The sequence below is a fragment of the Myotis lucifugus genome, unplaced genomic scaffold (assembly GCF_000147115.1).
Source record: "Myotis lucifugus unplaced genomic scaffold, Myoluc2.0 scaffold_15, whole genome shotgun sequence".
Classification (NCBI taxonomy): domain Eukaryota; kingdom Metazoa; phylum Chordata; class Mammalia; order Chiroptera; family Vespertilionidae; genus Myotis; species Myotis lucifugus.
Window position 1 is genome coordinate 8666178 of NW_005871063.1, and position 27121 is coordinate 8693298.

General features: G+C 39.0%; 1 protein-coding gene across 1 annotated transcript; it reads left to right on the top strand.

The window, feature by feature from the left end:
* Window positions 1-1732: 1732 nt before the first annotated feature.
* TMEM106B (transmembrane protein 106B) lies at window positions 1733-27121 on the top strand. Its single transcript, XM_006085021.3, has 8 exons — window positions 1733-1878; window positions 4371-4592; window positions 7611-7674; window positions 9471-9630; window positions 10503-10643; window positions 11064-11113; window positions 19588-19641; window positions 20747-27121. Exons 2-8 carry the CDS (start codon window positions 4373-4375, stop codon window positions 20883-20885), a joined length of 828 nt encoding a protein of 275 aa, XP_006085083.1. The 5' UTR covers window positions 1733-1878; window positions 4371-4372; the 3' UTR covers window positions 20886-27121.

The window sequence follows — 27121 nt, forward strand, 5'->3', positions numbered from 1 at the left end:
CTATGAAGTAGTAGTGACAATCACTGAAAGTGCTCCTTTTCTTCTCCCCTTCCCACTTAACTTACTGTTCTCCTTTGCATTCGCGTAGGCAAAAGCCACTGGACCCCCCTGTGACTTTTCTATCTGGCCTTGTTTCTTATTCCCAGAGCCTCTCCCTCCAGCCATGCTTTCCCTTTCCTCTATCTATGCATAGGGTTGCGGGCTCCATCCCCTGGGTGGAGGCAGCCGATCAATGATTCTCTTGGGCCTCCCTGTACTTGAAAACAATTTTGACCTTTCACAGGAAACATGTAAGTAGAATTTACCTTAAAGATCCTTGGTTTATTAAGCTCCACTCTTGGTTTAGTACCTACCATACAAGTATTGTTCAAACATTTTGCCTAGATCCTTAACTTGCATTATGGTGGCTGTTTGTTCAGGGTTTTCATACTGTTTTGAGGACGGCCCCGCCAGCATGGCTCAGCGGTTGAGGGTCAATCAATGAGCCAGGAGGTCACAGTTAGATTCCCCGTCAGGTCAGGGTTGCGGCTGGACCCCCAGTAGGGGACGTGCAGGAGGCAGCCGATCAATGATTCTTATCATCATTGATGTTTCTATCTCTCCCTCTCCCTTCCTCTCTGATATCAATAAAAATATATTTTTAAAAAAAGGATGGCCTCTTCCTGAAACCTTTTTCTTAAATTCTAACCATCTTGTCTAACCCTGGAATCTGGAAGTGCTCCATCCCAGCTGGGCTGACCTTTTGGATTTGGCAGACTGCCCCGCTGAACACACAAAACTTGCCTCTAATTCTCTAACTTCAGCTACAGTTATGGCCTCCGAAGAAGAAAATTTCGGTGATTTCCCTATTACTAGAGTTCCACCTTGAATAGTCCCACTGTCTTCCACGTCACTTACGGTCTCACCCAAGATTGCTGTTCTGATTCGATTAATACACAACCTGAAACCACAAACACAGGAGCTACCAGTTAAGATACAAATACTAGGAGAGAATGTTATTTAAATGCATGAAATGTCAAACTTTCTGCAAGCCATGAGTCCCGCCTGTGCTGAACAGTGATTCCCTGTATGTCATTTAACCCTCAGAACAACTGTGTATTGTTGTTATTCTCATTTTCTAAAGGCGATAACCTACCCTTTGAGACGCTGAGGAAAGCGGCCAAGTTACACCGATGCGGGGAGCACGGGGCTCACACTCCTGTTAACCAGCCGCCGAGGGGGAGAGGGGGGGGGGGGGGCGCGTGTGCAAAACCAACCAAACCAAAACCAAAACGAACACCAGCTGGATGCCCTCCTGCGTACATGTTCCTTCTACTGAACAAGAGGCTCCAAGTTAAAATAAGTGCGACTTTTTTAAATTAAATTAAAACAGACGTGAGTCTATCGTCCAGTTCATCCCCCTCCCAGCGCCCGCGACGGTCAGGGACGAGACGACGGCTCGGCGGAGGGCGGAGGCAGGAGCGCACGTTTTTTCCCTTTGTAAAGGGAAATGGCCTCCACGGGGGGGGGGGGGGGGCACACTATTACTTTTAAATTTTCTAGGGCCAGGCGGCCAATTTTTACCTTCAAGTGTTGGGAGACCTAGGTAAGAAACGCAAGCGCGCACATTCCCGGCCGCTGCGCTTCGGGTTGCAGGCGGCGGAGGAAGGACGCATGCGCGGGGCCCGCACACGCCTCTGAGAGCGCTCTGCGCAGGCGCGGGCGCAGGTTGCAACAGGGCTCGCATCAGCTGATCCGTCCCCGCGCTGCTCCCGCCCCCTGACTCCGCGGCGACCCTGCTGCAGGCCAGTCGCTCCAGCCCCGCAGCCTGACCGCGCTCTCCGCGACCCTGTCCTCGGGCCTGTCCGCGCCGGAGCAGCTCGGGACTACGCGGCGCCGGTGAGCGACCCCGATGCGCGGCCGCAGGTCCCCTTCCCGAGCGGAGGGAGGGGAGACCGCGGGGAGCTGGGCCCGCCTGGCGACAGGGGCGGAGCGCTGGGCGGTGTGGATGGAGGGGCTGTGCCACCTCCGCCTCCTGCCCTGACCCCGACTCCTGCGGTGGGGACGGGCTTCGGCCCAAGCCCTGGGCGCGCTGGGTTGGTTCCTCCTTGTGCGGCCGCGGGTTTTGCCATTTTTGAGTTTTCTTGCACGGTTGACTGGGTCTTCGTGGTAACCTTTCCGGAGTAGACTGTCTGCTGGGTTTGGTTTTGTTTTGTTTGTGTAGCTGACGGAAGGGACTGGCTTCCTTCGTTATCGCAGAAAGTTACGACCCATTTAAATGGGATGGACTGCTGTACTTTTTTCTCTCTCTCTCTCTTCATACCGAGTCTGAGTTCCATATTGGTTTTCAGAAAAGTAAAAGGCTGCGATAAAACAAACAAACAACACTGTGAGCACACGGAAGAGAAGGGGGCCTAGAACCTCTCTATATGCCAACCAGCCGCCAGGGATAGAAGTGCTTAAAGTCAGAAGGGTTCTGGGGAAAATTCAGTAAGAAGTGTGGGGATGCCCAGTACCCGACAAGGTCTGGTGTTTGTCCATTAGCCTGGGAACAAACACCTTTTTTTAAAAAAATTTTATTGATTTCAGAGAGGAAGGGAGAGTGGGGGAGAGACAGAGAGGAACATCAATATCAACGAGGAGAGAGAATCACCGATCGACTGCCTCCTGCACACCCCACACTGGGGATAGAGCCTGCAACCGCGGAACCTTGACCTCCTGGTTCATAGGTTGAGCTGAGCCATGCCTGAGGCATGCAGGCAGGGCAAGCACACCTTTCTGAGGCCGACTCATCAAGGCCACTGCTAATGAGGTCCAGACAGAGCCACTGGTTTTGCCTTCTGTGTCTTTCTCTCCTAAGACATACCTGTGCCTGGCAAGAATGGATTTGGCTGGGATTGAATGTCATTGAAACAAATCAAGAGAAGATAATGCATTTTTGTAGAAGTCATAAGTTATGTTTTTGAACTTACACATAATAAAAATGGCTTTAAATTTATACTTAATTTTCCCCACATTATTTTTGACACTGTTATGCTAAAATTTTGAAATTGATGTTTTGTGGGGGTAAGTTATAGTCAATATTTTGGAATGTTCCTTTCATAATTTTAGCTCTGCCCACTGCTGAATGAGAGAAAAACATGTAGAATTTGGTTTTTGAGTTGTTTTTGTTGCAAGTGTCTAAGTGTTTAAAGCAAAGAACTGTGTGGATGAGAGGGATTGTAAATTTCATTTATCACAAAGGAGCATGAATTTTAAAAGATTGAAAAATACTACTTTGAATTTGCTTGGTGATACCTAATTGTTATCTGCCCAAAGAAACTTTTGCCTTTGGTGCTAATTGATCTAAAGGTAGTATGTGTTTGTGTTTTATTCTAAGAAATGTGAGGCCCACATTACTTTTCAGAGAAAGTATAGACTTGTTAAATTATAATGTTGTTTGAAAGCCCATTCTCATCACAAGTCTATTTCATAACTAGGGGCCCAGTAAACAAATTCATGCACTTGAAAGGAACTGTGGACCGCGAGGCTGCGGTGGGCACAGGGGCAGGTCTTGGCCCATCCTCTGCACCCCCGCCCAGTCCCTCCGCCATGGCCCCTGGTCCCCTGTCTGCTGGCAACTCCACTCCCGCTGCCGCCGCTCCCACATGATGGCGCCGACCCCACTCGCACCTGCTGACAGCTCAGAGAGATTGGGGCCGGCGCCAGTAGCGGTTGTGAGCGGGGCCAGAACCATCAGCAGGTGCAAGCAGTGGCTGCTACCCCAATCACCCAGGAGCAGGGGGAGGCGGAGAAGCTCTGAGGGGAGATCGGGGCCAGCAGCTGCTGCTCACACCCACTGATGGCACTGAGCACCAGGCGGGACCACAGCACACAGGAGCAAAGAATTTTCAGGGGCCAGCAGCTGCTGCTCACACCCACTGATGGCACTGAGCACCAGGCGGGACCACAGCACACAGGAGCAAAGAATTTTCAGTAACCACCAGAGGCTCGCCCAGATGATAGCGATGGGCGCCCTGCCTTGGTCTGGCCCTCACTCACCTGCTCCATAATCCCACCACGGCTGATGCCTGCCATGTTCCCCGCATGCCCCCTTGTGGTCAGCACACATCATAGCAACCGGTTGTTCCGCCATTTGGTCTATTTGCATATTTGGGTTTTATATATAGAGATATTTTGATAGATAAACACTTTTGGACTCAAGTAAGTGGCTTCATTGTTTCAGACATTACTTTGATTGAATATAATTCTAATTCCCAAAGTAGTCTGTCTGAATGAACATTACCCTGAAGTTTTCTAAATTAATTAGGTTCGTATAAATGTTCCATACGGTTCTTGCGTATACATGTTTTGTGTGTGAAGTTTACTATAAGATTATTCTTTTTCTTTAGACATGGGAAAGTCTTTTTCCCATTTGCCTTTGCATTCAAATAAAGAAGATGCTTACGGTGGAGTCGCATCAACTGAAAACATGAGGAATGGATTGGTTAGTAATGAAGTCCATAATGAAGATGGAAGGAGTGGAGATGTCTCTCAGTTTCCATATGTGGAATTTACAGGAAGAGATAGTGTCACCTGCCCCACTTGTCAAGGAACAGGAAGAATTCCTAGGGGTATGTGCCCTTTATTTTCCCTTTAAAGAATGATTTCAGCCCTGACTGGTTTGGCTCAGTGGATAGATCGTCGGCCTGCGGACTGAAAGGTCCCAGGTTCGATTCTGGTCAAGGGCATGTACCTTGGTTGTGGGCACATCCCCAGTAGGGGGTGTGCAGGAGGCAGCGGATCGATGTTTCTCTCTCATTGATGCTTCTAACTCTCTATCCCTCCCTTCCTTTCTGTAAAAAATCAATATAATATATTTAAAAAAAAAAAAAAGAATGATTTCAGGCATTGGCAAAAGAGAAACTGCATGAAGAGGGATGGCATATGATGATGAGTCAAATAGGAAAAAAAATATCAGTTTGTGGAATATCATAGAAATCAGAAGGAAATCATTCCCGTGTGCTGTTTTCAGGCTATTTTAGGAGCAATGGCAACAATAGAAATAGTAAAAGTACGTTTGTGCTCTTCCACTATCTGCTTGGTTAGAGTTGCTGATGTGACTCTGGAGAAGCCCAGGGAAAGGACAGAGTGGCAGTATAAGGTCTAGCAGAGTCTCTGATAAATGCCTTGGGTTGGGAAAAATTATATTTGAGTTGGCCTTTGAATGTGATGATTTTATCTTTGCAGTGATAGTGACTGAGAATAAAAGGATTATTTTCGTTGAAGGGATTAATGTACCGGACTAGGGGAGGGGAAGATTACCTAGATATGTTTTTGAGGTATGGCCACCAGGCTTTTTTGGCAGCTGGAAGTGGATAGTGGGAAATCAAGGATGACTCCAAAGGTATATTTTGTCTGAGCAACTGGAAGAATGGACTAGTTATTAGGATAGGGAAAAGGTTTGAAGGTGTATGTCAGGAGAGAGCTCAGGAGCTCAGTTTTAGTTATGTATGTTTGGAGATGCATATTTGACATCTAAGTGGGTATGTGCAATAGGCAGTTATAATGAGGGCCTGGAATTCAAGTGCAACGTGTAGGCTGGAGTCATCAGTACACAGGTGATACTTAAAGCTGAGATGGATGAGAGCGTTATAGATAGTAAGAAGGTAGGAAAATTTTAGGACAAGTGAAATTGGGAAACTAAACAGATAATTAAACAGCCGTTTGCAGCCACCTAGTAAATCCTATCTTCCCTAAACAAGGACACTTAAGAGTAAATGGTTTGTACTTCTCCCCAACCAGAGGGTAAATAGTATAAATCACTCTACTCAGGGAGACAGATAACAGAAATCCAATTAGTGCCATTTGCTAACCACACCCAAGGACAGACAGGTTGAGAGAATAAATCTCATTCTGGTACATCAGCATAAAGCTAATGGGTATTCTGCTGATCCTCCCTTAAGGCCTCTCCTAAATGCCCACCCTTTAAAACCCCATGAAAACAAAGGTCCCAGCAGGCCATGCCATTCTCTTCCCCCACAGGCATGAATCTCCTAAACTCTAAGGGACCCCATGAGACTTGCAACCAGGGGAGCAATGAGCTGCAGCAATTTGTCCCAGGCTAACCCTGAACCTGTCTCCAAGGCCCCCTTTTCTCTTACTTCCCAGTGAGCCAAGGCAGCCTAGCCTAGGGTCTCCAGTTGCTTCTTCTATGCCCTTCCTTGTTTCTAAATGTGTTTTTGCTACCGTCAATAAAGTCTTGCTTGCTCTTCTGCACTTTGTCTCTTGATTGAAATCTTTCCTTTAAGAAGATAAGAACCAAGGTCTTGTAGTCTCACAGGTAACAAGAGCACCAAGTTCAGCAGTATAGGGGGAAAAAAGGAAGAAACTCTAGCACTGAACCCTCGAGCATTACATTTTGAGAACAGTTACTTGAGAAAGAATTAGCAGACACTGACAGAGCAGCTAGTGTAGAAGGAGGAAATCTGTATTTGGTGTCCTAGAAGGTAAATGTAGAACATATACCAAGGAGAAAAATTGATCAACTGTGTTAAATATTACTGATAGATCCATTAATGTGAGGACTGAGAACTTACGATTGGATTTGTGATGTAAAGACCACTGGGGACCTGTAAAGTTTTGGTAGCCTGCAAAAGTATGTATATCGTGTGTAGAGTGGAATCAAGTACATAGGAGGAGCAGTTATATAGTGGGAAGATAGTTTTTGCTTTGAGTTTTACTGTGTAAAAAAGGAGTGAAGTGTTATAGCTGGAGGGGGCTGTGAGGTCAGGAGAGGGATTTTTATAAGATGGAGTGAATAATATTTGCTAATGAGAATGATGCACAGAGAAAGCATTGATAATGCAGGAGCCAGGAGAATTAGACCTAGTGCAGAGGGCTACTCTTAGTAACAGAAGAGAAGTTAGAATGTGTGGACACGGCAGTAGATAGTTTAGATGGATGTGGTGGTGGGAGCTTGCGAAAGTTCTCTTCTGTTTGCTACATTCTGTGCTTAGAATGAGTATGGGGAAGAAGATATTGGATGTTTCAAAAAAAGTTAAAGTTATGAAATGGTGGTCTTGGTATGTCAGGTTGAGAGTGTGAACTAAGGAAATTAGTATGATTGTTGGCATCATTAAGGGCTACTTGAGATTAGTGATCTAAAATCAGACCAGTAAGTATAGTTGGATGTTTTTCTCTCTCACATTTAACTGTGGCTATAGGCACAGTAGCTAAAGGGTTGGTTTTAACCAGGATTGTAGTTTAGCCAAATGAATACCAAGATGCAATATGTATATATACACAAAGATGCAATATGTATATATACACAAAGAGACATATATGCATAATAAATATATATATATGGGTGTGTTGGGGGTAGTGTAAATGAGGGGAGGATTAAGGAGGGGGTCAGGAAGGAATAATTGAAGCATTATGGAAAGCTTTGAAAGAGAATTTAACTTTGGTGCTTTAATGGCTAATACAAAGATCCAAGTTGGGTAATTTCTGAAGATTTTGTGAGCAGTTTATTAAAGGAATGTGATTAGAACCACATGGTATTTTGGTCTCTCCAAACCAGACTTTGTTGAGCAGTCACTACATTTTTAATTAACCATGTTAATAAATTTTTAAACTTCTTTAACTCTTAGGGCAAGAAAACCAGCTGGTGGCATTGATTCCATATAGTGATCAGAGATTAAGGCCAAGAAGAACGTAAGTGATTATACTAGTAGAAAGTGGAGGGTAATATGCTAATTAGACTGGGTTGACCGACGTCTTCCGGTCATCCTGCCTTCCTTCCGGACAAAGCCACAGTGGCGGGGGCCGGGGGCCGAGGCAGAGGCAGCTAGGGTCAATTAGGCCAGCAGGGGAGAGCAGTTAGGGGCGATCAGGCCAGCAGGGGAGGACAGTTAAGGGCAATCAGGCCAGGGGGGGGGGGAGCAGTTAGGGGCAATCAGGCCGGCAGAGAAGGGCAGTTAGGGGTGATCAGGCCAGCAGGGGAGGGCAGTTAGGGGCAATCAGGCCGGCAGGGGAGGGCAGTTAGGAGAAATCAGACTGGCAGGCAGAGGTGTTAGGGGTGATTAGGATAGCAGGCAGGCAGTCCCGGATTGCAAGAGGGATGTCCAACTGCGGTTTCCCTCAAGGATAGTACCTAAACCGACAGTCGGACATCCCCTGAGAGGTCCCAGATTGGAGAGGGTGCAAGCTGGGCTGAGGGACCCAACCCCCCCATGCACGAATTTCATGCACCAGGCCTCTACTATATAATAATTACTCTGGTTAACACTATTAAAAGGGAAAAATGCTATCAGGTTGTTAAGTAATGCTCTCATATGCTTTTGTGTCATCATAAAAAAAAAAAGATTCCTGGTTGGGGTAAGGTCTTGAAAGCAACATAGTATCTGAATCTTCTCAAATCCATTTATTAAAACAGACAAAGTTAAAATAATAGTAAGAAACACACATAGAGAAAACATGTTTATTTTTTAAAAATGGGTGTTCCCACTAGCCACAGGATAAAAATGGGTATTCAAACCTTGATGACAGCAAGGACTTAACATGTTGAGCAGCTGTGTGGAAATTGTGAATGGAAGTAAATAGAGAGTTCCTAAGAGTCCTAATGCCACTGATACCCAAAGCAAATACCTATAAGAAGAAGAACCCACTCAGAGGACTTTCAGCAAATACCTTTGAGAATAACCTGTTAAAATGGGAGTGCTCCTCATGCTCCAGCGTGGAGAGAGTGCAAAAAAGGCCACAGGGATCCAGCAAGGGACCATGAAAAGATCAGAGAGAACTGGGCCATCCTAAGCTTTCAAAGACCTGAGGGAAACTGGATAAAAACTCTTACAAAAAGGACAGGCACATCCTAAGAAGAACCTGCTGGGGGTAGAATCCAGTTTGCACAGGGCAAGAATATGGATAAAGGGGAGAAAAGATTCTGCAACTAGGGAAATAATCTCAAAACTATAGAAGTGGATATTCATACTGGCCATCTTTTAATACCTTTTATAACAACAGAGAATGGCTATAAACTTGAGGTGAAATTGATAAGCCGTGTTGATATCACATTGTTTTAAGTGCGTCAGAGGTGGTTATTGATGAGTAGTCACTTTAGGGAAACACAGTGGCAAAATTCACATGTGAAGATTCTGCTTTAGGGAATTCAGGAGGAAGTCTTGAAATCTATATTTTTAAAGCTCCCTGTCTTGATTTTAATGTGCAGCCCAGTTTGGGAATCACTGCAGTGATGTTATATCTGTAATAAGCCTGAAATCCCAGTCTCCAATAAGGTAAACACCAGTACATCTTATAAAGAGAACATTTCAGCACTTAGTAGACTCAGACCCAAGCCTACTCAATACTTTTATAATGTAAAAAGTTGATAAAATACATCTTATACAGCTAGCATAATAGGGGGGAAATTCAAGTTGAAAATATCCTCTCTAAATGCTTCATTGTGTAATTTTTGGTGCACATATATTTAAATACTCCATTTTCTTTTTCAGAAAACTGTATGTGATGGCTTCTGTGTTTGTCTGTCTGTTGATTTCTGGATTGGCTGTGTTTTTCCTTTTCCCTCGCTCTATCGACGTGAAATACATTGGTGTCAAATCAGCATACGTCGGTTATGATGATGCAAAGCGTACAATATATTTAAATATCACAGTAAGTAAAAATTTATATTAATAATAGATTACTTCATTCCTTTATGATGTTAATTAGAACCTTTGTCCTTGTTGAGAGGTTAAATGTGAAGCTCGCTGGTCAGTTTGCTTTCTGTGTGTCTACAGTATTGACCTTCTCTGTCATTTCTGGTTCTGCTGAAAGTGGTGAATAATAAATACAGTCAGTTGTGTATGCAGAATCATTTAGCATTTGAAAATGCCTTTAGGAGGATAAATGAATTAAACAATTGATCGCTACCAAAAAATATATTTATAATCTGTTTACTTTTCAACATTTGTTAATGAATTTGAGACAGTTGTGAATTAGAATTAAAAAAGTTGGACCTAGTGTTACCTAAGTATAGAAGTGGTGCACCTTTATCTTTTTCCAACCAAACAGACTTAAACCTTTTCCATTTTTCTCCATGGTGACCTGGTAGAAATTTCTATTTATTTATAAGCTAAAATACCAATTTCTTTTAAACAAAATTTATTTAAAGTACTGCTATATGGCCATATTTGTATTTATTAGAATAAGAAGTAACTTTATTAACATTTAGTAAACATTTAGATGAAATTTAAAAATTATTTTTATTGAATTTTTGCTAATGCCACAAGTACCTTTTCTAACATTCTCGGCCTGTACCATTTCTGGGTCTTTTTTTTTTTACATTATTGTAGCATATTCAATACATTGGACTCACATAAAACCAAAGAATTGGTTCATTTGATATCCTTTGACATTTTTGTTAAAACTTTTATTCTAATAATGAAGCATGGCCACAACTAAAGTCATTTTTATTAGTTTGAATACATCTTCCTTTTGCTTATTTTCAGATAACTTAGACATTTTCTGCCTCCTTTCTTTTGCAGAACACACTAAATATAACAAACAATAACTATTATGCTGTTGAAGTTGAAAACATCACTGCACAAGTTCAGTTTTCAAAAACAGTTATTGGAAAGTCACGTTTAAACAACATAACAAACATTGGTCCACTGGATATGAGACAGGTAAGCTTCAGTCATGAAATATTTTGAATAAGTTAAAGGAGTCTCAACTTTATTGTACTACCTTGAGGGAGGTGGGGATTTCCTCAAAAACTTAACTTTCAAATATGCCCCGTCTATAATAATAAAAACGTAATATGCTAATTAGACTGGACAGCCGAACGACCTTCCGGATGTCCTTCTGGATGACCTTCTGGATAAAGCTGGGGCTGCTAGGGCCAAGGCAAGCCGCTGTGGCTGCGAAGGCCGAGCCCCTTGCACGAATTTCGTGCTTCGGGCCTCTAGTGAATATATAAGAGTAAATCTTAGCATCAGACTCATAAAGGGAGAGATTTCTGAACTCTTTGAAGTTATGAAATGTATCTGAAATGTTTGATTATTGATCCTATTCTCTCTGTTTATTTTTATTTTTTTGCCTTTCAGATTGATTACACAGTACCTACTATCATAGCAGAGGAAATGAGTTATATGTAGTAAGTTCTGACTTTTATTTTCTCTCGTCAAATTATAAAGTATGAAGTAAATATGTATATATTTTATCTCCCATAATCTTAGCAGTCACAAGACCACATTTTGGAATGTTCCTTCTGGCTTCTGCTCATCTCTATTTTTCTCTTCTCCCTTTTCAACATACATGACATTTATGTGCAACACCTGATTTTTTTTTTTTCATAATTAAGATCATATATACCATGTCACTTTATGTTTACTATTTTAAAATCATATTCTCCTATATTCTATTATTTGTTGATGTTTTATTATAGGAAGATTAATAATGCTAATACAGTCAAGCCTCATTTCTCAAATGTCTCTCATCTCGAACAATTCTGTTCTCAACCCAGTTCACAGAAAAAATAATCTGGGTTGTCAAAATGAACCAAACTTTGGTTTTCAATGTTTATGCTGATACCTCAGCATGACAAAAAGTCTCTCTCAGGCAACTGGGAGAGAGTGCTTTTGTTGCTGGCTAACTCAACCATTAGCACAATTTTAAAACATAAAGAGGTCCTCAAAAGTGCTAATGGCCCTAGCAGGTTTGGCTCAGTGGATAGAACCTTGGCCCGTGGACTGAAGAGTTCCTGATTCCGTTCCAGTCAAGAGCACATGCCTGGGAGGCAGGCTCAATCCCCAGTAGAGGGTGTACAAATCAATGGTGTTTCCGTCCCTCTCCCTTCCTATCTAAAAATCAATAAAAACATTAGGAAAGGGTCAGAGCGTGCAGGAGAGGTCAACAGGGGAAAAAGGAGACATATGTCATACTTTCAACAATAAAGAATTTAAATTAAGATTAAAATAATAAAATATATAATGACATTGATATTTTAGGAAAAGAAGGTAAAGTTCTTAAAAAAATGGGGAAAATTAAAAGAGTGCTAGTGTTGCTAACGGTATGAAAGAAACAATGATTACAGGCTATTGAAGAGGTAGAAAAACTGCTCTTGATTTGGATAAATGAAAAGCCATTAGCCAGTGATAGCATCTCAGAGGCAGTGATATATGAACAAGCAAAGACACTGCATGCTGACCTGAAAGACACCCCTGGACCAAGTGCTGAAAGTGATTCCTTTAAGGCTAGTAAGGGGTGGTTTGATAAATTTAAGAAATAAAGTGTTTATTTGTAGATTAAACAGTACATTAGACATGTACTCTATGTAAGAAAGGTTAAAATAGAATCATTTGGGGGTCTGGAATGGATTAATTCAACTTACATTATTTCTAATAGGAAAAAATGATTTGGGTTTTCAAACAAATCGCTTGTGGAACAAATTAAGTTCAAACCGATATTCCACTGTAATGTGTAATACTCTGTTGTTTTGATGTTCTAAAGCTTATAAATTGGTTCTAAATGATTATTAACTCTTGCTAAGTAAAACAGTGATAAATTTTTATCCTCTATCAGCCTGATATAAAATTTATGAACTACAAACTGATTAGTGAAATTTCAAAAGGTGAAAAGTAAAAGTAGGGAGAGAGACAAAATGGCAGCAGAATAGGCAGATGTGTCCCGAGCCTTGTCATGAAGCAGATTGAGGGAGCAACTAAATCGAATAACATCCACCCTGAATTGGCAAAGTGAACACAGCTGGTGAGACGATTCGCAGCCGGAAAGGGCAGAGGGTGCCTGGAGAACGGTAAAATCAGGGATCTGGCTGGAGAGGTGGGAGACCTCCAAGCCCGGAGGGTCGGAAGGAAGCCGTACGGCACCGAGGCCGTGTCCCTTTGGACAGGTGTAACATCTTTCTTCTTATCCACTCATCCTCTTTCGACTTCATCTATACTGAACTGAGGCCCTCCCCATATTCATCCAATTCCTTAACCTTACTTTCTGTATATAAGCCCGGCCTCTACAGATTCTGCCCCCACACTCCTTTCTGGGTGTTTGGTGTTTGCATTTTTTGGTTTATCTGTTTGTTCAGTGTTGTTTTCTCCCCGTATATATTTTTTTCCTTGTTCTTCTTATTCTTTTTCTTTTCTCTGTTACCATTTTTTCTCTCCTTGATATCATTTGTGCTCTTTTTTCTCTCCCCCAATTCTCTTTTCTCTGGTGGTCACTAATAGTGGGGTTATCAGTGTCATGAGTACATTCGTGTTTTGTTGCCTTTGTGTTGGGTCTTGTGTCTTGCATTTTCTCCTGTTCGGTCAATGTGGTAGAGAGCGAGCCATATAACCAGACACCCAGAGAGGAGACTCCATTCACGAACAGGTCAATAACACTCCAGATCCAACTACAGAGGCAAGAAGATGGTGTTAGTGAGGGAGAGAGTGTGAGTGAGTGAGGGAACAAAAGGGGAGTGTGTGGGGGGGGGGGGGGGGGCGGGGGTGTGTCTGTGTGTGTGTACGTGAGTGAGGGGCAGTTGGACCCTGCAGGACTGTTGCAAACAGTCCCGGGGGGGCTGGCTCTACTGCAGAGGCCGTGCCTTCTTGAAGGGGAGAGCTGCTGTGATTGGGAGCCCAGCCTCACCTCCACCCAGGGTGCCCTCAGACACCACCCAGGGTCTACAGCCACCCCCGCCAAGGACCTGCTGCCTCAGCTGTGGTCCTATGGTCACCGAGACTTCAGCCACCCTGGCCACAGGCTCCTGTGAGTTCCGAGGTGCACTCCCCTCTGGCCAGCCCAATGCTTTGGCCTAGGGCACCACAACTACACTAGTAGCAGCCGTGCAAGCATCCCGCCCCCATCCAAGGAGCAGCAGCATGCGAGCAGCCCGCCCTTGTCCGAGGAGCAGCAGCAGCATGAGCATCCCGCTGCCGTCCAAGAAGCAGCAGCCACGTGAGCAGCCTGCCCCCGCCAGCCAGAGGAACCACCACTGCTGCGAGCAGCTGCGCAAGCAGCACACAGCAGAGGAGCCACTGCCAACTGAGGAGTAGCTACTGCCATGACTGCCCAGGAAAAGCCGCCACCCAAGGAGCTTCAACCGCCCGAGGAGCAGCCCCCACATGACTCGACACCTAGATACTTCAGTGAGAATGGGGAAACAAACCCCCAAAGGAAAGGAGGAATTGCCAAAAAGGAGCTAAGTGAAACAGAGGCATGCAATATGTCAGACAAAGAATTCAGCATAAAGGTTATACAGTTCATAAACCAGATGGATGAAAAAAATCAACAACTTATGTAAGAATCAAGAGGAAATAAAGAGTGATATAGCTGCAATAAAAAAACACTATGGAAAGTTTCAACAGTAGACTAGGAGAAGCGGAGGACCGAATTAGTGAATTAGAAGACGGAAGCAAAACACATCCAAACTGAACTTCAATTGGAGAAAAATATTAAAAGACAGGAGGAGAGCCTAAGGGAGCTTTGGGACAACATGAAACAAAGCAACATACGAATAATAGGAGTGCCATAACAACAGAAAGAGGAACAATGGTTAGAAAACCTTTTTGAAGAAATGTGAGAAAACTTCCCTGATTTGGGGAAGAAAAAAGTCACACAAGCACAGAGAATCCCAAGTGAGATGAACCTAAAAAGACCCACACCAAGACACATTGAAATTATGATGGCAAACATTCAGGACAAAGAGAATCTTAAAGGCTGCAAGAGAGAAACAGAAAGTTACGTAAAAGGGATCTCCCATTAGATTATCAAATGATTTCTCAACAGAAACACACCGAGGTCAGAAAGGAATGGCGGGAAGTTTATAAAGTGATGCAGCGCAAGAGACTGAATCCAAGAATACTCTATCCAGCAAGGCTATCATTCAAAATTGAAGGGGAAATCAGAAGCTTCACAGACAAAAAAAAAAAAAAGGCTAAGGGAGTTTATCCCCACCAAGCCAGCAATGCAAGAAATGCTAAAGGGATTGGTGTAAAAAGAAGAAATAAAAAAGGAAGAAGGAACATAGGCACAAAAAATAAAAATGGCTACAAACAAGTACCTATCAATAATAACTTGAAACGTCAATGAACTAAATGCTCCAATCAAAAGACATTGAGTTGCTGAATGGATAAGAAAACATGACCCATATATATGCTGTCTACAAGAGACCCATCTCAGAACAAGGGACTCACACAGACTGAAAGTGAAGAGTTGGAAAAATATCTTCCAGGTAAATGGAAATGAAAAAAAAGCTGGGGTAGCAATACTTATATCTGCCAAAACAGACCATAACAAGGCCATAACAAGAGATAAGGAAGGCCACTTCATAATACTAAAGGGACCGATACAATAAGAGGATATAACTTTAGTAAACCCAATGCAGGAGCACCCAAATACCTGGAAGATATCAAGGGTGGAATCAACAACAAGACAATCATAGTAGGGGACTTGAATATCTCACTGACATCACTGGATAAATGCTCTAGACAGAAATCAGCAAAGAAAACAGCAATTCTAAATGACTCACTAGATCACATGGACTTAATTGACATCTTCAGAACATTTCACCCCAAAGCCACGGAATATACGTTCTCAGGTGCACATGGGACATTTTCAAAGATAGACCACATATTGGGGCACAGGCAAAGTCTCCAAATTCAAGAAGATTGAAATCATATCAAGCATCTTCTCAGACCGCTATGGCTTAATATTAGATATAAACTACAATCAAAACAATCAGAAAATTCAAACACTTCCCAGCTGAATAGCATGCTATTAAACAATGATTGGGTTACCAAAGAGATAAAAGAAGAAATTAAAAACATCCTGGAAATGAATGACAATGAAAACACAATAATCCAAAATCTATGGGACACAGTGAAAGCAGTCCTGAGAGGAGAGTTTATAGCTGTACCAGGCCTACCTCAAAAAAAGCAAATAAATAAATAAATAAATAAATAAATAAATAAATAGTAATAAATTATCTAACTCTACAACTTAAAGAATTAGAGAGCAACAAGAAAATCCCAGAGTGAGCAGAGAGAAGGAGATACTAAAGATCAGAGCAGAAATAAATGACATAGAGACCAAAAAAAAAAACAAAAAAACAAAAAAAAACAGTACAAAAGATTAATACAACAAAGAGCTGGTTCTTTGAAAGGATAAATAAGATTGATGAACCTCTACCCAGGCTCACCAAGAAGCAAAGAAAGAGGACCCAAATAAGCAAAGTCAGAAATGAAAGAGGCGAAATAACAACAGACCCCACAGAAATACAAAGAATTGTTAAAAAAAAAAAAAAAAACTATGAACAACTCTATTCCAACAAACTAGACAACCTGGAGGAAATGGACATAGGTTGTAGAAAAATACAATCTTCCAAAACTCAGTCATGAAGAATCTAAAAATCTCAAAGGCCAATAACTATGGAGGAAATTGAAGCAGTCATCAAAAAACTTCCAGCAAACAAAATCCTGGGGCCAGACAGCTTCACAGGGGAGTTTTACCAAACATTCAAAGAACTAAAACCTATCCTTCTCAGACTATTCCAAAATATTTAAGAGGAAGGAACACTTCCAAGCTCATTCCATGAAGCCAGCATTACCCTAATACCAAAACCAGATAAAGACAACACAAAGAGAGAGAATAAAAGGCCAATATCCCTCATGAACATAGATGCCAAAATCCTCAACAAAATTCTAGCAAATTGGATCAAGCCTTACATCAGAAAGATCATACACCATGACCAAGTAGGATTTGTCCTGGGGATGCAAGGATAGTACAATGTCCGCAAATCAATAAGCATGATACATCACATAAACAAATTGAGAGATAAAAATCACATAGTCATATCAATTGATGCAGAAAAAGCATTTGACAAAATCCAACACCCTTTCTTGATAAAAACCCTCAGCGAAGTGGGAATAGAGGGATCATACCTCAACATAATAAAAGCCATATATGACAAACGCACAGCCAACATCATACTCTATGGGCAAAAACTAAAACCATTTCATCTAAGAACAGTAACAAGACAGGGATGCCCACTTTAACCACTCCTGTTCCACATAGTACTGGAAGTGCTAGCCATAACAATTAGACAAGAAGAAGAAATAAAGGGTATCCAAATTGGAAAAGAAGATGTAAAACTCATTCGCAGATGACATGACACTGTACATACAAAATCCTAAAGACTCCATCAAAAAACTATTAGACTTAAAAAATGAATTCAGCTATGTGGCAGGATACAAAATTAACGCCCAGAAATCTGTGGCATTTTTATACATCAGTAGTGAACTTACAGAAAGAGAGATTTAAAAAAACAATCCCATTTACCATCGCACCAAAAAAATTAAGATACCTAGGAATAAACTTAACTAAAGAGGTAAAAGACCTGTACTCAGAGAACTTCAGGACACTGAGAAAAGAGATAGAGGAAGACATAAACAGATGGAAGAACAGACTGTGTTCATGGATTGGTAGAATCAGCATCATTAAAATGTTCATACTATTCAAAGCAATTTATAGATTCAGTGCACTCCCCATTAAAATACCAATGGCATATTTCATAGACCTAGAATGAACTCTTCAAAAATTCATCTGGAATAATAAAAGACCCCAAATAGCTGCAGCAATCCTGAGAAAGAAGAACAAAGTAGGAGGTTTCTCAATACCAGATATCAAGCTATATTACAAAGCCACTGTTCTCAAAACTGCCTGGTACTGGCACAAGAACAGACATAGACCAATAGAATAGAATAGAATAGAGAACCCAGAAACCACTATGCTCAATATTTTACAAAGGATGCAAGAGCACACAATGGAGTCAAGACAGTCTCTTCAACAAAAGGTGTTCGGAAAATTGGACAGATACATGCAAAAAAAATGAAACTAGACCACCAACTTACACCATACACAAAAATAAACTCAAAATGGATAAAGGACTTAATTGTAAGACGGGAAACCATAAAAATCTTAGAGGAATCCATAGGCGGCAAAATCTCAGGCATATGCCAAAGCATTATCTTCACCAATACAGCTCCTAGGGCAATGGAAACTAAAAAGAAAATAAACAAATAGGACTATATCAAAATAAAAAGCTTCTGCACAGCAAAGGAAACCATCAACAAAACAACAAGAAAGCCCACTACATGGGAGAACATATTTGCCAATGTTATCTCCGATAAGGGTTTAATCTCCAACATTTACAGGGAACTCATACAACTTAACAAAAAGGAAGATAAACAACCTAATAAAAAAAAATGGGCAACAGACCTAAATAGATACTTATCGAAAGAGGACATACAGAAGGCCAAGAGACATGTGAAAACATGCTCAAAGTCACTAATCATCCGAGAGATGCAAATCAATACAACGTAGTACCATCTCACACTTGTCAGAATGGCTATCATCAACAAATGACAAGTGCTGGTGAGGATGTGGAGAAAAAGGAACCCTCGTGTACTGCTGGTGGGGATGCAGACTGGTGCAGCCACTGTGGAGAACAGTATGGAGTTTCCTCAAAAAACTAAAAATGGAACTCCCATTTGACCCAGTAATCCCACTTCTAGGACTATATCCCAAGAAACCAGAAGTACCAATCAGAAAGGATATATGCACCCCTATGTTCATAGCAGCACAATTTACAGTAGCTAAGATTTGGAAACAGCTTAAGTGCCCATCAGCAGATGAGTGGATTAAAAACCTGTGGTACATCTACACAATGGAATACTATGCTGCTATAAAAAAGAAAGGAACTCCTACCATTTGCAACAGCATGGATGGACCTGGAGAGCATTACACTAAACAAAATAAGTCAGTGATATCACATGATCTCACTCATTTGTGCAATGTAATTAACAACATAAACTGATTAACAGAAACAGATCCAGAGACAGAAAAGCATCGATCAGACCGTCCAACCTCAGAGGGAACGTAGAGGAGGGTGAGGGTAAAGGGGAGAGATCAACCAAAGAACTTGTATGCATGCATATAAGCCTAACCAATGGACACAGACACCAGGGGGGTGAGGGCATGAGCGGGGGCAATGGGAGGATAAGCACACATATGTAATACCTTAATCAATAAAAAAAATTAATTATTTTTAAAAAGTAAAAGTAAATTGCCCTGGCCAAAGTGGTTCAGTTGGTTGAGCGTCATCCGTGCACTGAAAGGTCACCTGTTCCATTCGCAGTCAGGGTACATACCCAGTTTTCAGATTTGATCCTGGTCTGGGAGGCAACCAATTGTTGTTTCTCACATCAGTGTTTCTCTCTCTCTTTCTCTCTCACTCTCTCTCTCTCTCTCTCTCTCTCTCTCTCGCTCTCTCTGGCTCTCCTTCTCTCTCCCTTCCTCTCTTAAATCAATAAAAACATTTTAAAAAGTGAAAGTAAGTTGTGGCCCATGTTAAAACAGCTCTACAACTGCTATAGTAAGAAAGCATATTTGTTTATAGAATAAGAAGGCATGAAAATATTAATCATTATATGAGATAGAGGAAATGATCAACCAATACTGCTTACTTATTATATCTTAATAGTATCACTTAGCTTTAACATAGGAAGAATTGTAATTAAACTTTTACATTTATGTCATAGGTATCATGTGTTCACATTGTTTTCTCTTTAACAGTGACTTCTGTACACTGCCATCCATCAAAGTGCATAACATAGTTCTCATGATGCAGTGAGTATAAATTTTTTGAAAAAGACATTTCTTTGTTTAAATTTCAGATTCATAACATTGGCTTAGAGCAGCGATTTTCAACTGGTGTACTCTGAGAATTTTTAAAGCATGCAATACCTGACTAGTCAGGGACACTGACCTCTTTTCTCTTAGATTGTCAAATACAAAAAAATGACAATAGCCGACACAATATAGCCTTCTAGTGTGAATGCCCTGTCGCGAACCATAAGTATATAGGTCACATAATAGAGTTGCATCTTATTGGTCATGTTGCATAATAAGTTTGCATCTGACTTACTTTGAAGCAAAAAGGGTAGGTAATCACTATTAGTTTATTTATTTGTAAATCAAAAATATACCCTTATTTTTGATCAGCAAATAAGTTTTTGGTCTGTTTCAGAATTTTAGTAATTAGATTATGTGTGCCTTGAATTGAACAGGGTTGAAAATCACTGACTTGGAGCATACGCAGCATTTTTACAATGCCATCTCATTTGGGTGTTATGTCTTACAAGAGTGCTCTGATGTCAAATAACTATTATCCCATGTTACAAATGAGGAGATGGGAGCTCAAGAAATATTAGTACAGGATCGGCAAACTGCGGCTCGCAAGCCACATGCGGCTCTTTGGCCCCTTGAGTGTGGCCACGAAGTTTCAATCGCACTGTACGTGCGCGCCCACACGTGGTATTTTGTGGAAGAGCCACACTCACGGGGCTGCAGTTTGCCAACCACTGCCCTAAGCTGTTAAAACATTGTAGGTTATAGGTTTGGAATTTGAGCCTAACATTTGATGAACCCTTTTCTATAACTGTATGATTTTTAATAATATAATGAACTTATGCTATATTTTTAACTAAAGATAGGTGTTTTGGAAAAAAATACATTTGTTGTATATAATTATTTGGATAGGGCTTGCTCGGCCAGCATTTCTGTTGTCTGTTGGGAAAATATTCCCTAAGAGACCCATGTCCAGAATATGAAGCTATCATCAATCAAATAATCTCTCTCTGGAGAGAATTTTAATGTATAAAAGTATTCTCAATTGAGAAAACTTTTTTATATGTAACTATTCAATGTTTCCCCGCATTTATTTTATTTTCAGAGTCACTGTGACAACAACATACTTTGGACACTCTGAACAGATATCCCAGGAGAGGTACCAGTACGTCGACTGTGGAAGGAACACGACTTATCAGCTGGGGCAGTCTGAGTACCTGAATGTCCTTCAGCCACAACAGTGAAAGCTGGACGAGATGCGGCTAGAGAAGAAGAAACAGTATTGATTTTTTTTTAATCCTCACCTGAGGATATTTTTCTATTGATTTTTAGAGAGAGTCGGAGGGGGAGAGACAGAGAGAAACATCGATGTTTAGAAAGACATGGGGTCGGGGATTGAGCCTGCAACTGAGGTATGTGCCCTTGACCAACACTCCGTCTACTGAGCCAAATTGGCCAGGGCCCTATTGATATCTTTTAAACTCTGAAGGATGAGGGACTTACTTTCTGATAGGGGATCATACATTGAACAACCTAAATTTTACACTACTCTGTATTTACACTATTCTATACAGCTAAAAGTATGTGGACTTGCAAGTCTTTGCAGCTCTCTACTCCCAAGTACATGATATTGGTACCAGGATCTTTACTTAAATCTAAGATTACTGATTGGTTTTCTTCTCCCCCGATCCCTTCACCCCCACTCCCCAAAGGTGGAAACTGAGACTCCCTACAGTAAAATAAATATTTAAGGTTCACAGCTCCAATCACTACTGAAAACATAAGTTTGGTGATTAACATAATTCAAGAAACTTTATTTCTGAAAGTTTTTATAGACTTATTACTGGTAGCTTATTCTTTATGAAAGACTTTTAAGGAATAACCTTTTTTCCTGTTTTATCATTCCCATTGCTACAAGGAAGTATTTCATCTATATGGTATCATATTTCATCCTTTAGGTAAACATTTTTAGTTTTTCATTTGTTGAAATTCTATTCATTTGCATTTTTTGTCCATCTTATTTCAAGCCAGTGCTTGAATAACACTTATAAATAAACCAAAATAATCTTTGCAAAATTCTCTACCTAAAATTTTTAAAGTCTCTAAATGTTTCACTTGTCTTTTCATTTTAATTATAATTTTGTGAAATTTTGGTATAATCTTCAAACATAATTAATGTATAATATTGTAAATAAACTGCATGGCTTTTATACAGCTTTAATGTCAAGTGATACAGATTTAAAAGAAAGTAAGATATTCATAAATATAAAATAGGAAATGAAATTCAGAAACCTATAGAATGTGGATATATTTCCATTTACATATTAGATTAGGCATAAAATAAATTTTAAATAAAGTATTTTGATGTTCCATTTTTTAAATATTGCTTTTCATACTAAAAATTGTGAAGACACTTTTCATAACTATTAGGTACCCAAATTATCAATTTTATGAATGCTTTGAGGTAGAAATTTCTTTGGTTAAAATTATCCAAGAAATCCTGTCATTGAATGAAAGTGGCTGTATCAAAATAAAATCTATATTATGCTTTTAAATATTTAATCACTTTGCACATCACATGGATATCATGCCTCTAGCAGTTACATTTTTAAGGTTTTCTACTTTTGGTTTGAATTTTATTTAAAATTGTTTTCAACTGTAAATTATTGACTTATTCACTTTGTTGTTTTATGCTTTCAATACCACTTACCAACTGGGCCTTTTGCCTTTTTACTTACTAAGGTCTAAGTACCTTTCAAATACATACCACTGAATGTAGGGGCTGACTGTGCTATTCAAAAAAAGGGGGAGGGGATGGCTTGATCAGTATCTTTCTGTTGCCTCCTTACAGGAATAAGGCTCCCCTGGCCACCTCCCCCAAAATGTCTAACTTAAGTCTGAAACATAATTATTAAACAGTCTGACTCAATTCTGAAACATGTTGTATTAAATTATTTCTATTAATAACTAATTACTGAATTTATTATTTACTTATTAATAATTATTATGAAGCCCTCCTTTCTAACTACTTATCTTCCCTTAATTTATTGCTAACTTAATCCAGTGTTACTGCTAAACTAAAATCAGCTCTTCACATTTATTATGGAATTCTGGTCAAACCCAATTTTTAAGTTTTTTCCTTAGTTTTTGACTACTCCCATTCTTGAAATCCCACACTTCTCTAGTGTATTGATTCTATTTATATTTTCCAAATCATTGTCATTTCATTTTCCCTCATTCTCTTCTGACATCTTTTAATGAGTATTATCTAGACCAGTGATTCCCAAAGTGGGCGCTACCGCCCCCTGGTGGGCGCTGCAGCGATCCAGGGGGGCGGTGATGGCCACAGGTGCATTTGGGGGCATATATCTTTCTGTTTAATTGCTATTAAAATTTTTAAAAAAATTAATTTCCAGGGGGCGCTGAGTAATATTTTTTCTGGAAAGGGGGCGGTAGGCCAAATAAGTTTGGGAACCACTGATCTAGACCCTCTTTCACCTCATAATTTCTACTCCTGTGACTTCAACAATGCAATCATTTATATCAGATCTTCCAAATCTGTTTCCACATGCCTGATCGATAACCCATCTAGTTTCCCATGTAGCTAGTGACTTAGAAATACTAATATTTCAGTGACTATGTGTAAAACCAAACAATGTTTTACAAAATCTTACTTTTTGTTTTGTTCTCATCTTGTCCTCATATCCTGTTTCCTTCAAAATCACATTCATTTCTTCAGAATCATCTTCTACAAAAATCAATCCTAATTTATTTTCTTGCTTTGTATCTTTTAACCTTGGAAAATTATATAATGTAAATTAAATGGATTTTTTTGTTGATTTGTGGTTCTAAAATTCTTTTGGATTCATAGAATCTAATGAAGAGGCGGGAAAGTGAGGGAACATTTGGTTTTTATTAATTTAGTTTCGAATATTTTTTTTTCTTCTTTAAAAACTTATTATACCTACTTTCTGTGAGTTTAAGTCAGAAAAAAAAAACCCTAAAATTTAAAGTAAGTATTTTTTAAAAAGGTAGTGGAGAAATAAAGATCACCTATGACTACTTTCAGAGTGGGTTAAGTAACTACCAGAATAAGCCTAAAACAGCTGGCTATAAATTAATATTAATAACACTACAGAAACACATTCTGGTAAGGCCAAATTATAGCCATTTTTAAAAAATCTGGGAAGAATAAATGAGGCTTATCTTTTCTTAGGTCATTGTCCGATGTAGTTTCTTACATGGTAATAGGATAGGTATCAGTGCATTGTTTTAAAACTGCTCTCAGACCTTATCCAAAGGACATGGTAAAGATATTACATTTTTTTTCTGATAATTCCAAGGATAACTTTCTCTTAAATTACACTTTTAATAGCCTGGCCATTCTAACAAGGTATAATACTGTAACAAGCCCGTGTGTGTTGATGTCACATGTACACAGCACTGTGTCCTTTTCAGAGCACTTTCATATATTTTTCTTAGGTGATTTACCATAGCCCTGTGAGTTAGACAAAAGAGGGTAGGATCCTCCTCTTTTGAAATAGGAAGGAGAGGCATGGAGAAGTTGAAGGACATGCTGAACTTAACATATTTAGTAAATACTTTGACTGAGCCAGACCTAGTTTTTCTGTCTCCTATATCTGTGCTCTGTCATTTAATATATCCATTGGAAATGTCATTGACTCAGATTAGTATGATCAAAAATTAGAGGAACTGTTCACATGCTTAATAGTCACACTCAAAATAATATTGTGGACTATGGTTTGGGTAACTAAGTTAGTACCTGGAATATTTTAAATGGGAAATTAACACCAATAAAATATTTTGGACCATAATCTATAGCTTAATGTTTTTGTAAAATTTAGTACTTGATCATTCCAATAAAGATATGACATGTCATCAGAGTAGACTATTCATAAATAATAGAGATTTTGAGATTTGAAATATGAACAGTATGAAAATTAATTAGATACCAGACAAATTACTTGAAATTGCTAAAATGGTTACTATATAATACATAACATGTAAATGACTTTTAATTTGTATACAGTTTTTCTATGCCTTTTTTGTTTAGGTCAATGAGTTAATTATTTCTTCTAAAAATTCATGACAAAATAAAATTCAAAAAAGAAAATAAAATTCAAAAAAGAAAAGAAAATTCAAAAAAGAAAAGAAAATTCACTTCAGATCTTCTGAATTGTAGTTTGAAAATGACACAGTGCAGTGTTAAAATGTATAGGAAATAACTGCCAAAACACAATACAAGTAACCTAGGAGACTTTAAATGTTAGTCTAATGAGTCCTTTGTGGTTCTTAGCCTTATTATTGCAATATAATTCTGGATATTTCATTGGAGGGCATGTCCCCAACTGTCTCCCATGCTATTTTTTCTTTTTTAGAGTTCTTAATTCTTTAATGATTACATTGTATTTAAGAATATAATTTGTTAGGTACTTAACACTTAAGTCACTGCTAGGTATAGCTAATATTTATTGTTACTTCATGTGTCACATACTGTATTAATCTTTTGTGTGCATTATGTTACTCCTCAGAAGAGCCCTCTAAGGTGGATACTGTTGTTACCTCCCATTTTATATCTGATAAAATTGACTTTTAAGGAAGTTATAGTTAAGATTTTAAGTGGCAGATTCAAGATTTACAAGTCTGTAACTCAAGCATTATTGCTCTTATAATTAGCATATTTTCTTTCCAGTCTTTGAAAGTGATTGCAAAAATATATTGGTTGTTGCACTTAACATGTAAAACTTTGAGGTGTTTGATAGGCCATATACAGATTTTCAACCAACCACAGAGTTGACCCTTGAATAATATGGGTTTAAATTACACTGTTCAATTTGGATATAAATTGGCCTCTGCAGTCGAAACCTGTGTTGTTCGAGGATCAACTGTTTTCAAAAAATAATATTAGGATACTTTATTATTTTGTAGATCTTTGGTGTAATAAAAATGTTTATCATTGATTTTTAAAATATATTATTTCTTAGGATTTATTTCTTTTAAAAGATGAAAAATTTTAAATTTACAAATACGTATCAACCTTCTTTGATTAGCAGCATAAATTGACTTTCAAGCTATTAAGTTGCAAGCCAAAGGTTGTTACATTAGGTCATGACATCTTGAAAGCAGCAAATACTTGGCTCACATTCATATAAGAAAAATTAATTTGATTTATCTTGTAAAATATTTGAAATGAGATGTTTATCTTAAACTTTTATTTTAAGGGAAAAATGTGTTTGAGAAGGTAGGGTTAAAAGACTGTTAAACATTATTTCTTTAAAAAATGTATTTTTACATGAAAACAATATATTTACAATGTTCTTGGAACAAAAATTTCTCTTCTATATCCAAGATCTTCTTATTTTCAAAATAAACATTTTCATTTATCAGCTGAAATTTCTGATTAGAACTAATATTTGTGTATTTTTGTGTTTAGTCAGAATGTAAATTTCACAGTGGGTTTTTAAAATTATCCTTAATTTGGAAGAAAGCAAATAATATGTTTATAAAGTTACTACTGGGGGAAAATGGTAATTTTAATTTTTTTAAAACAAATAATATGATTGCTTATGTTTGTAGTTCATTTTACATGTGTTTAGCACAGGCTGTAAGTTTAAAAATATACTATGGTCTGTATTGATCCAAAAAAATATTTCATAAATTAATATAACAAACGTCAAGTTTTTCATAGCTAAATCTAATTCTTCTAGAAGGAAATTGTTGCCTTCTGTTTAATTACATTAAATGAAATGTGTTTAAATGTTTTCAGCATATTTTGTATACTAAAAAAACAAAAGGGATTAGTATTGAGCCAATGGCCAAGAGGTAATATTACTACCATGTAGACTGTTACAGTGTAAATTGTTTCACTTCCCCAGAATTTTAGAAACTAGAAGTCTGGGAGATGCAGCATCAGCTGTAGTTGGGTGATTCATCTTAAAATTATTATGTGACATGGAGCATATGCCAACTTGCAAAACATGCATAAGTTCATTATGTAATGGTTTGTTTTAGGCATAAAATATCAGCAAGCCATATCTTGAGTATTTTGTCTTATATTTCCTTGTAGAACTAAATTACATAAGATTTTGGAAAATAATTTGAAATGCTTGCTGACTTGACCTCCCTGGTCAAATATTTGAATGATGGCATTACTGGGTAGATTCTAACCCATGATTCTAATTATGGAGTAAAGAGTAATATAGATATGAGACTGTGTATAGGGTACTTACTCTTCGTATTATACATTAGCCTCCATCATAACACTTATTAGATTTCCAAGTCGAGCAGTTAACTATTGTTGCTGTTCATGTAACAAAACATGCTTATGATAGTAAACTGAGAAGTGCCCCCAAATGCTATTATTTTTAATTCACTTGTAACTGTTAACTCTTGTAATTGTGTATGACACAATAAAATTTGTAAAAATTTTAGCATGAAAAATAAAAGTTGTATTAGTCAA

Excerpts from the sequence above, each read along its gene's own strand:
- TMEM106B (XM_006085021.3), top strand. The coding sequence starts at position 4,373 with ATGGGAAAGTCTTTTTCCCATTTGCCTTTGCATTCAAATAAAGAAGAT. Across the intron at positions 9,631-10,502 it reads CAATATATTTAAATATCACA|AACACACTAAATATAACAAA; the intron begins GTAAGTAAAAAT and ends TTTCTTTTGCAG. Across the intron at positions 10,644-11,063 it reads GTCCACTGGATATGAGACAG|ATTGATTACACAGTACCTAC; the intron begins GTAAGCTTCAGT and ends TTTGCCTTTCAG.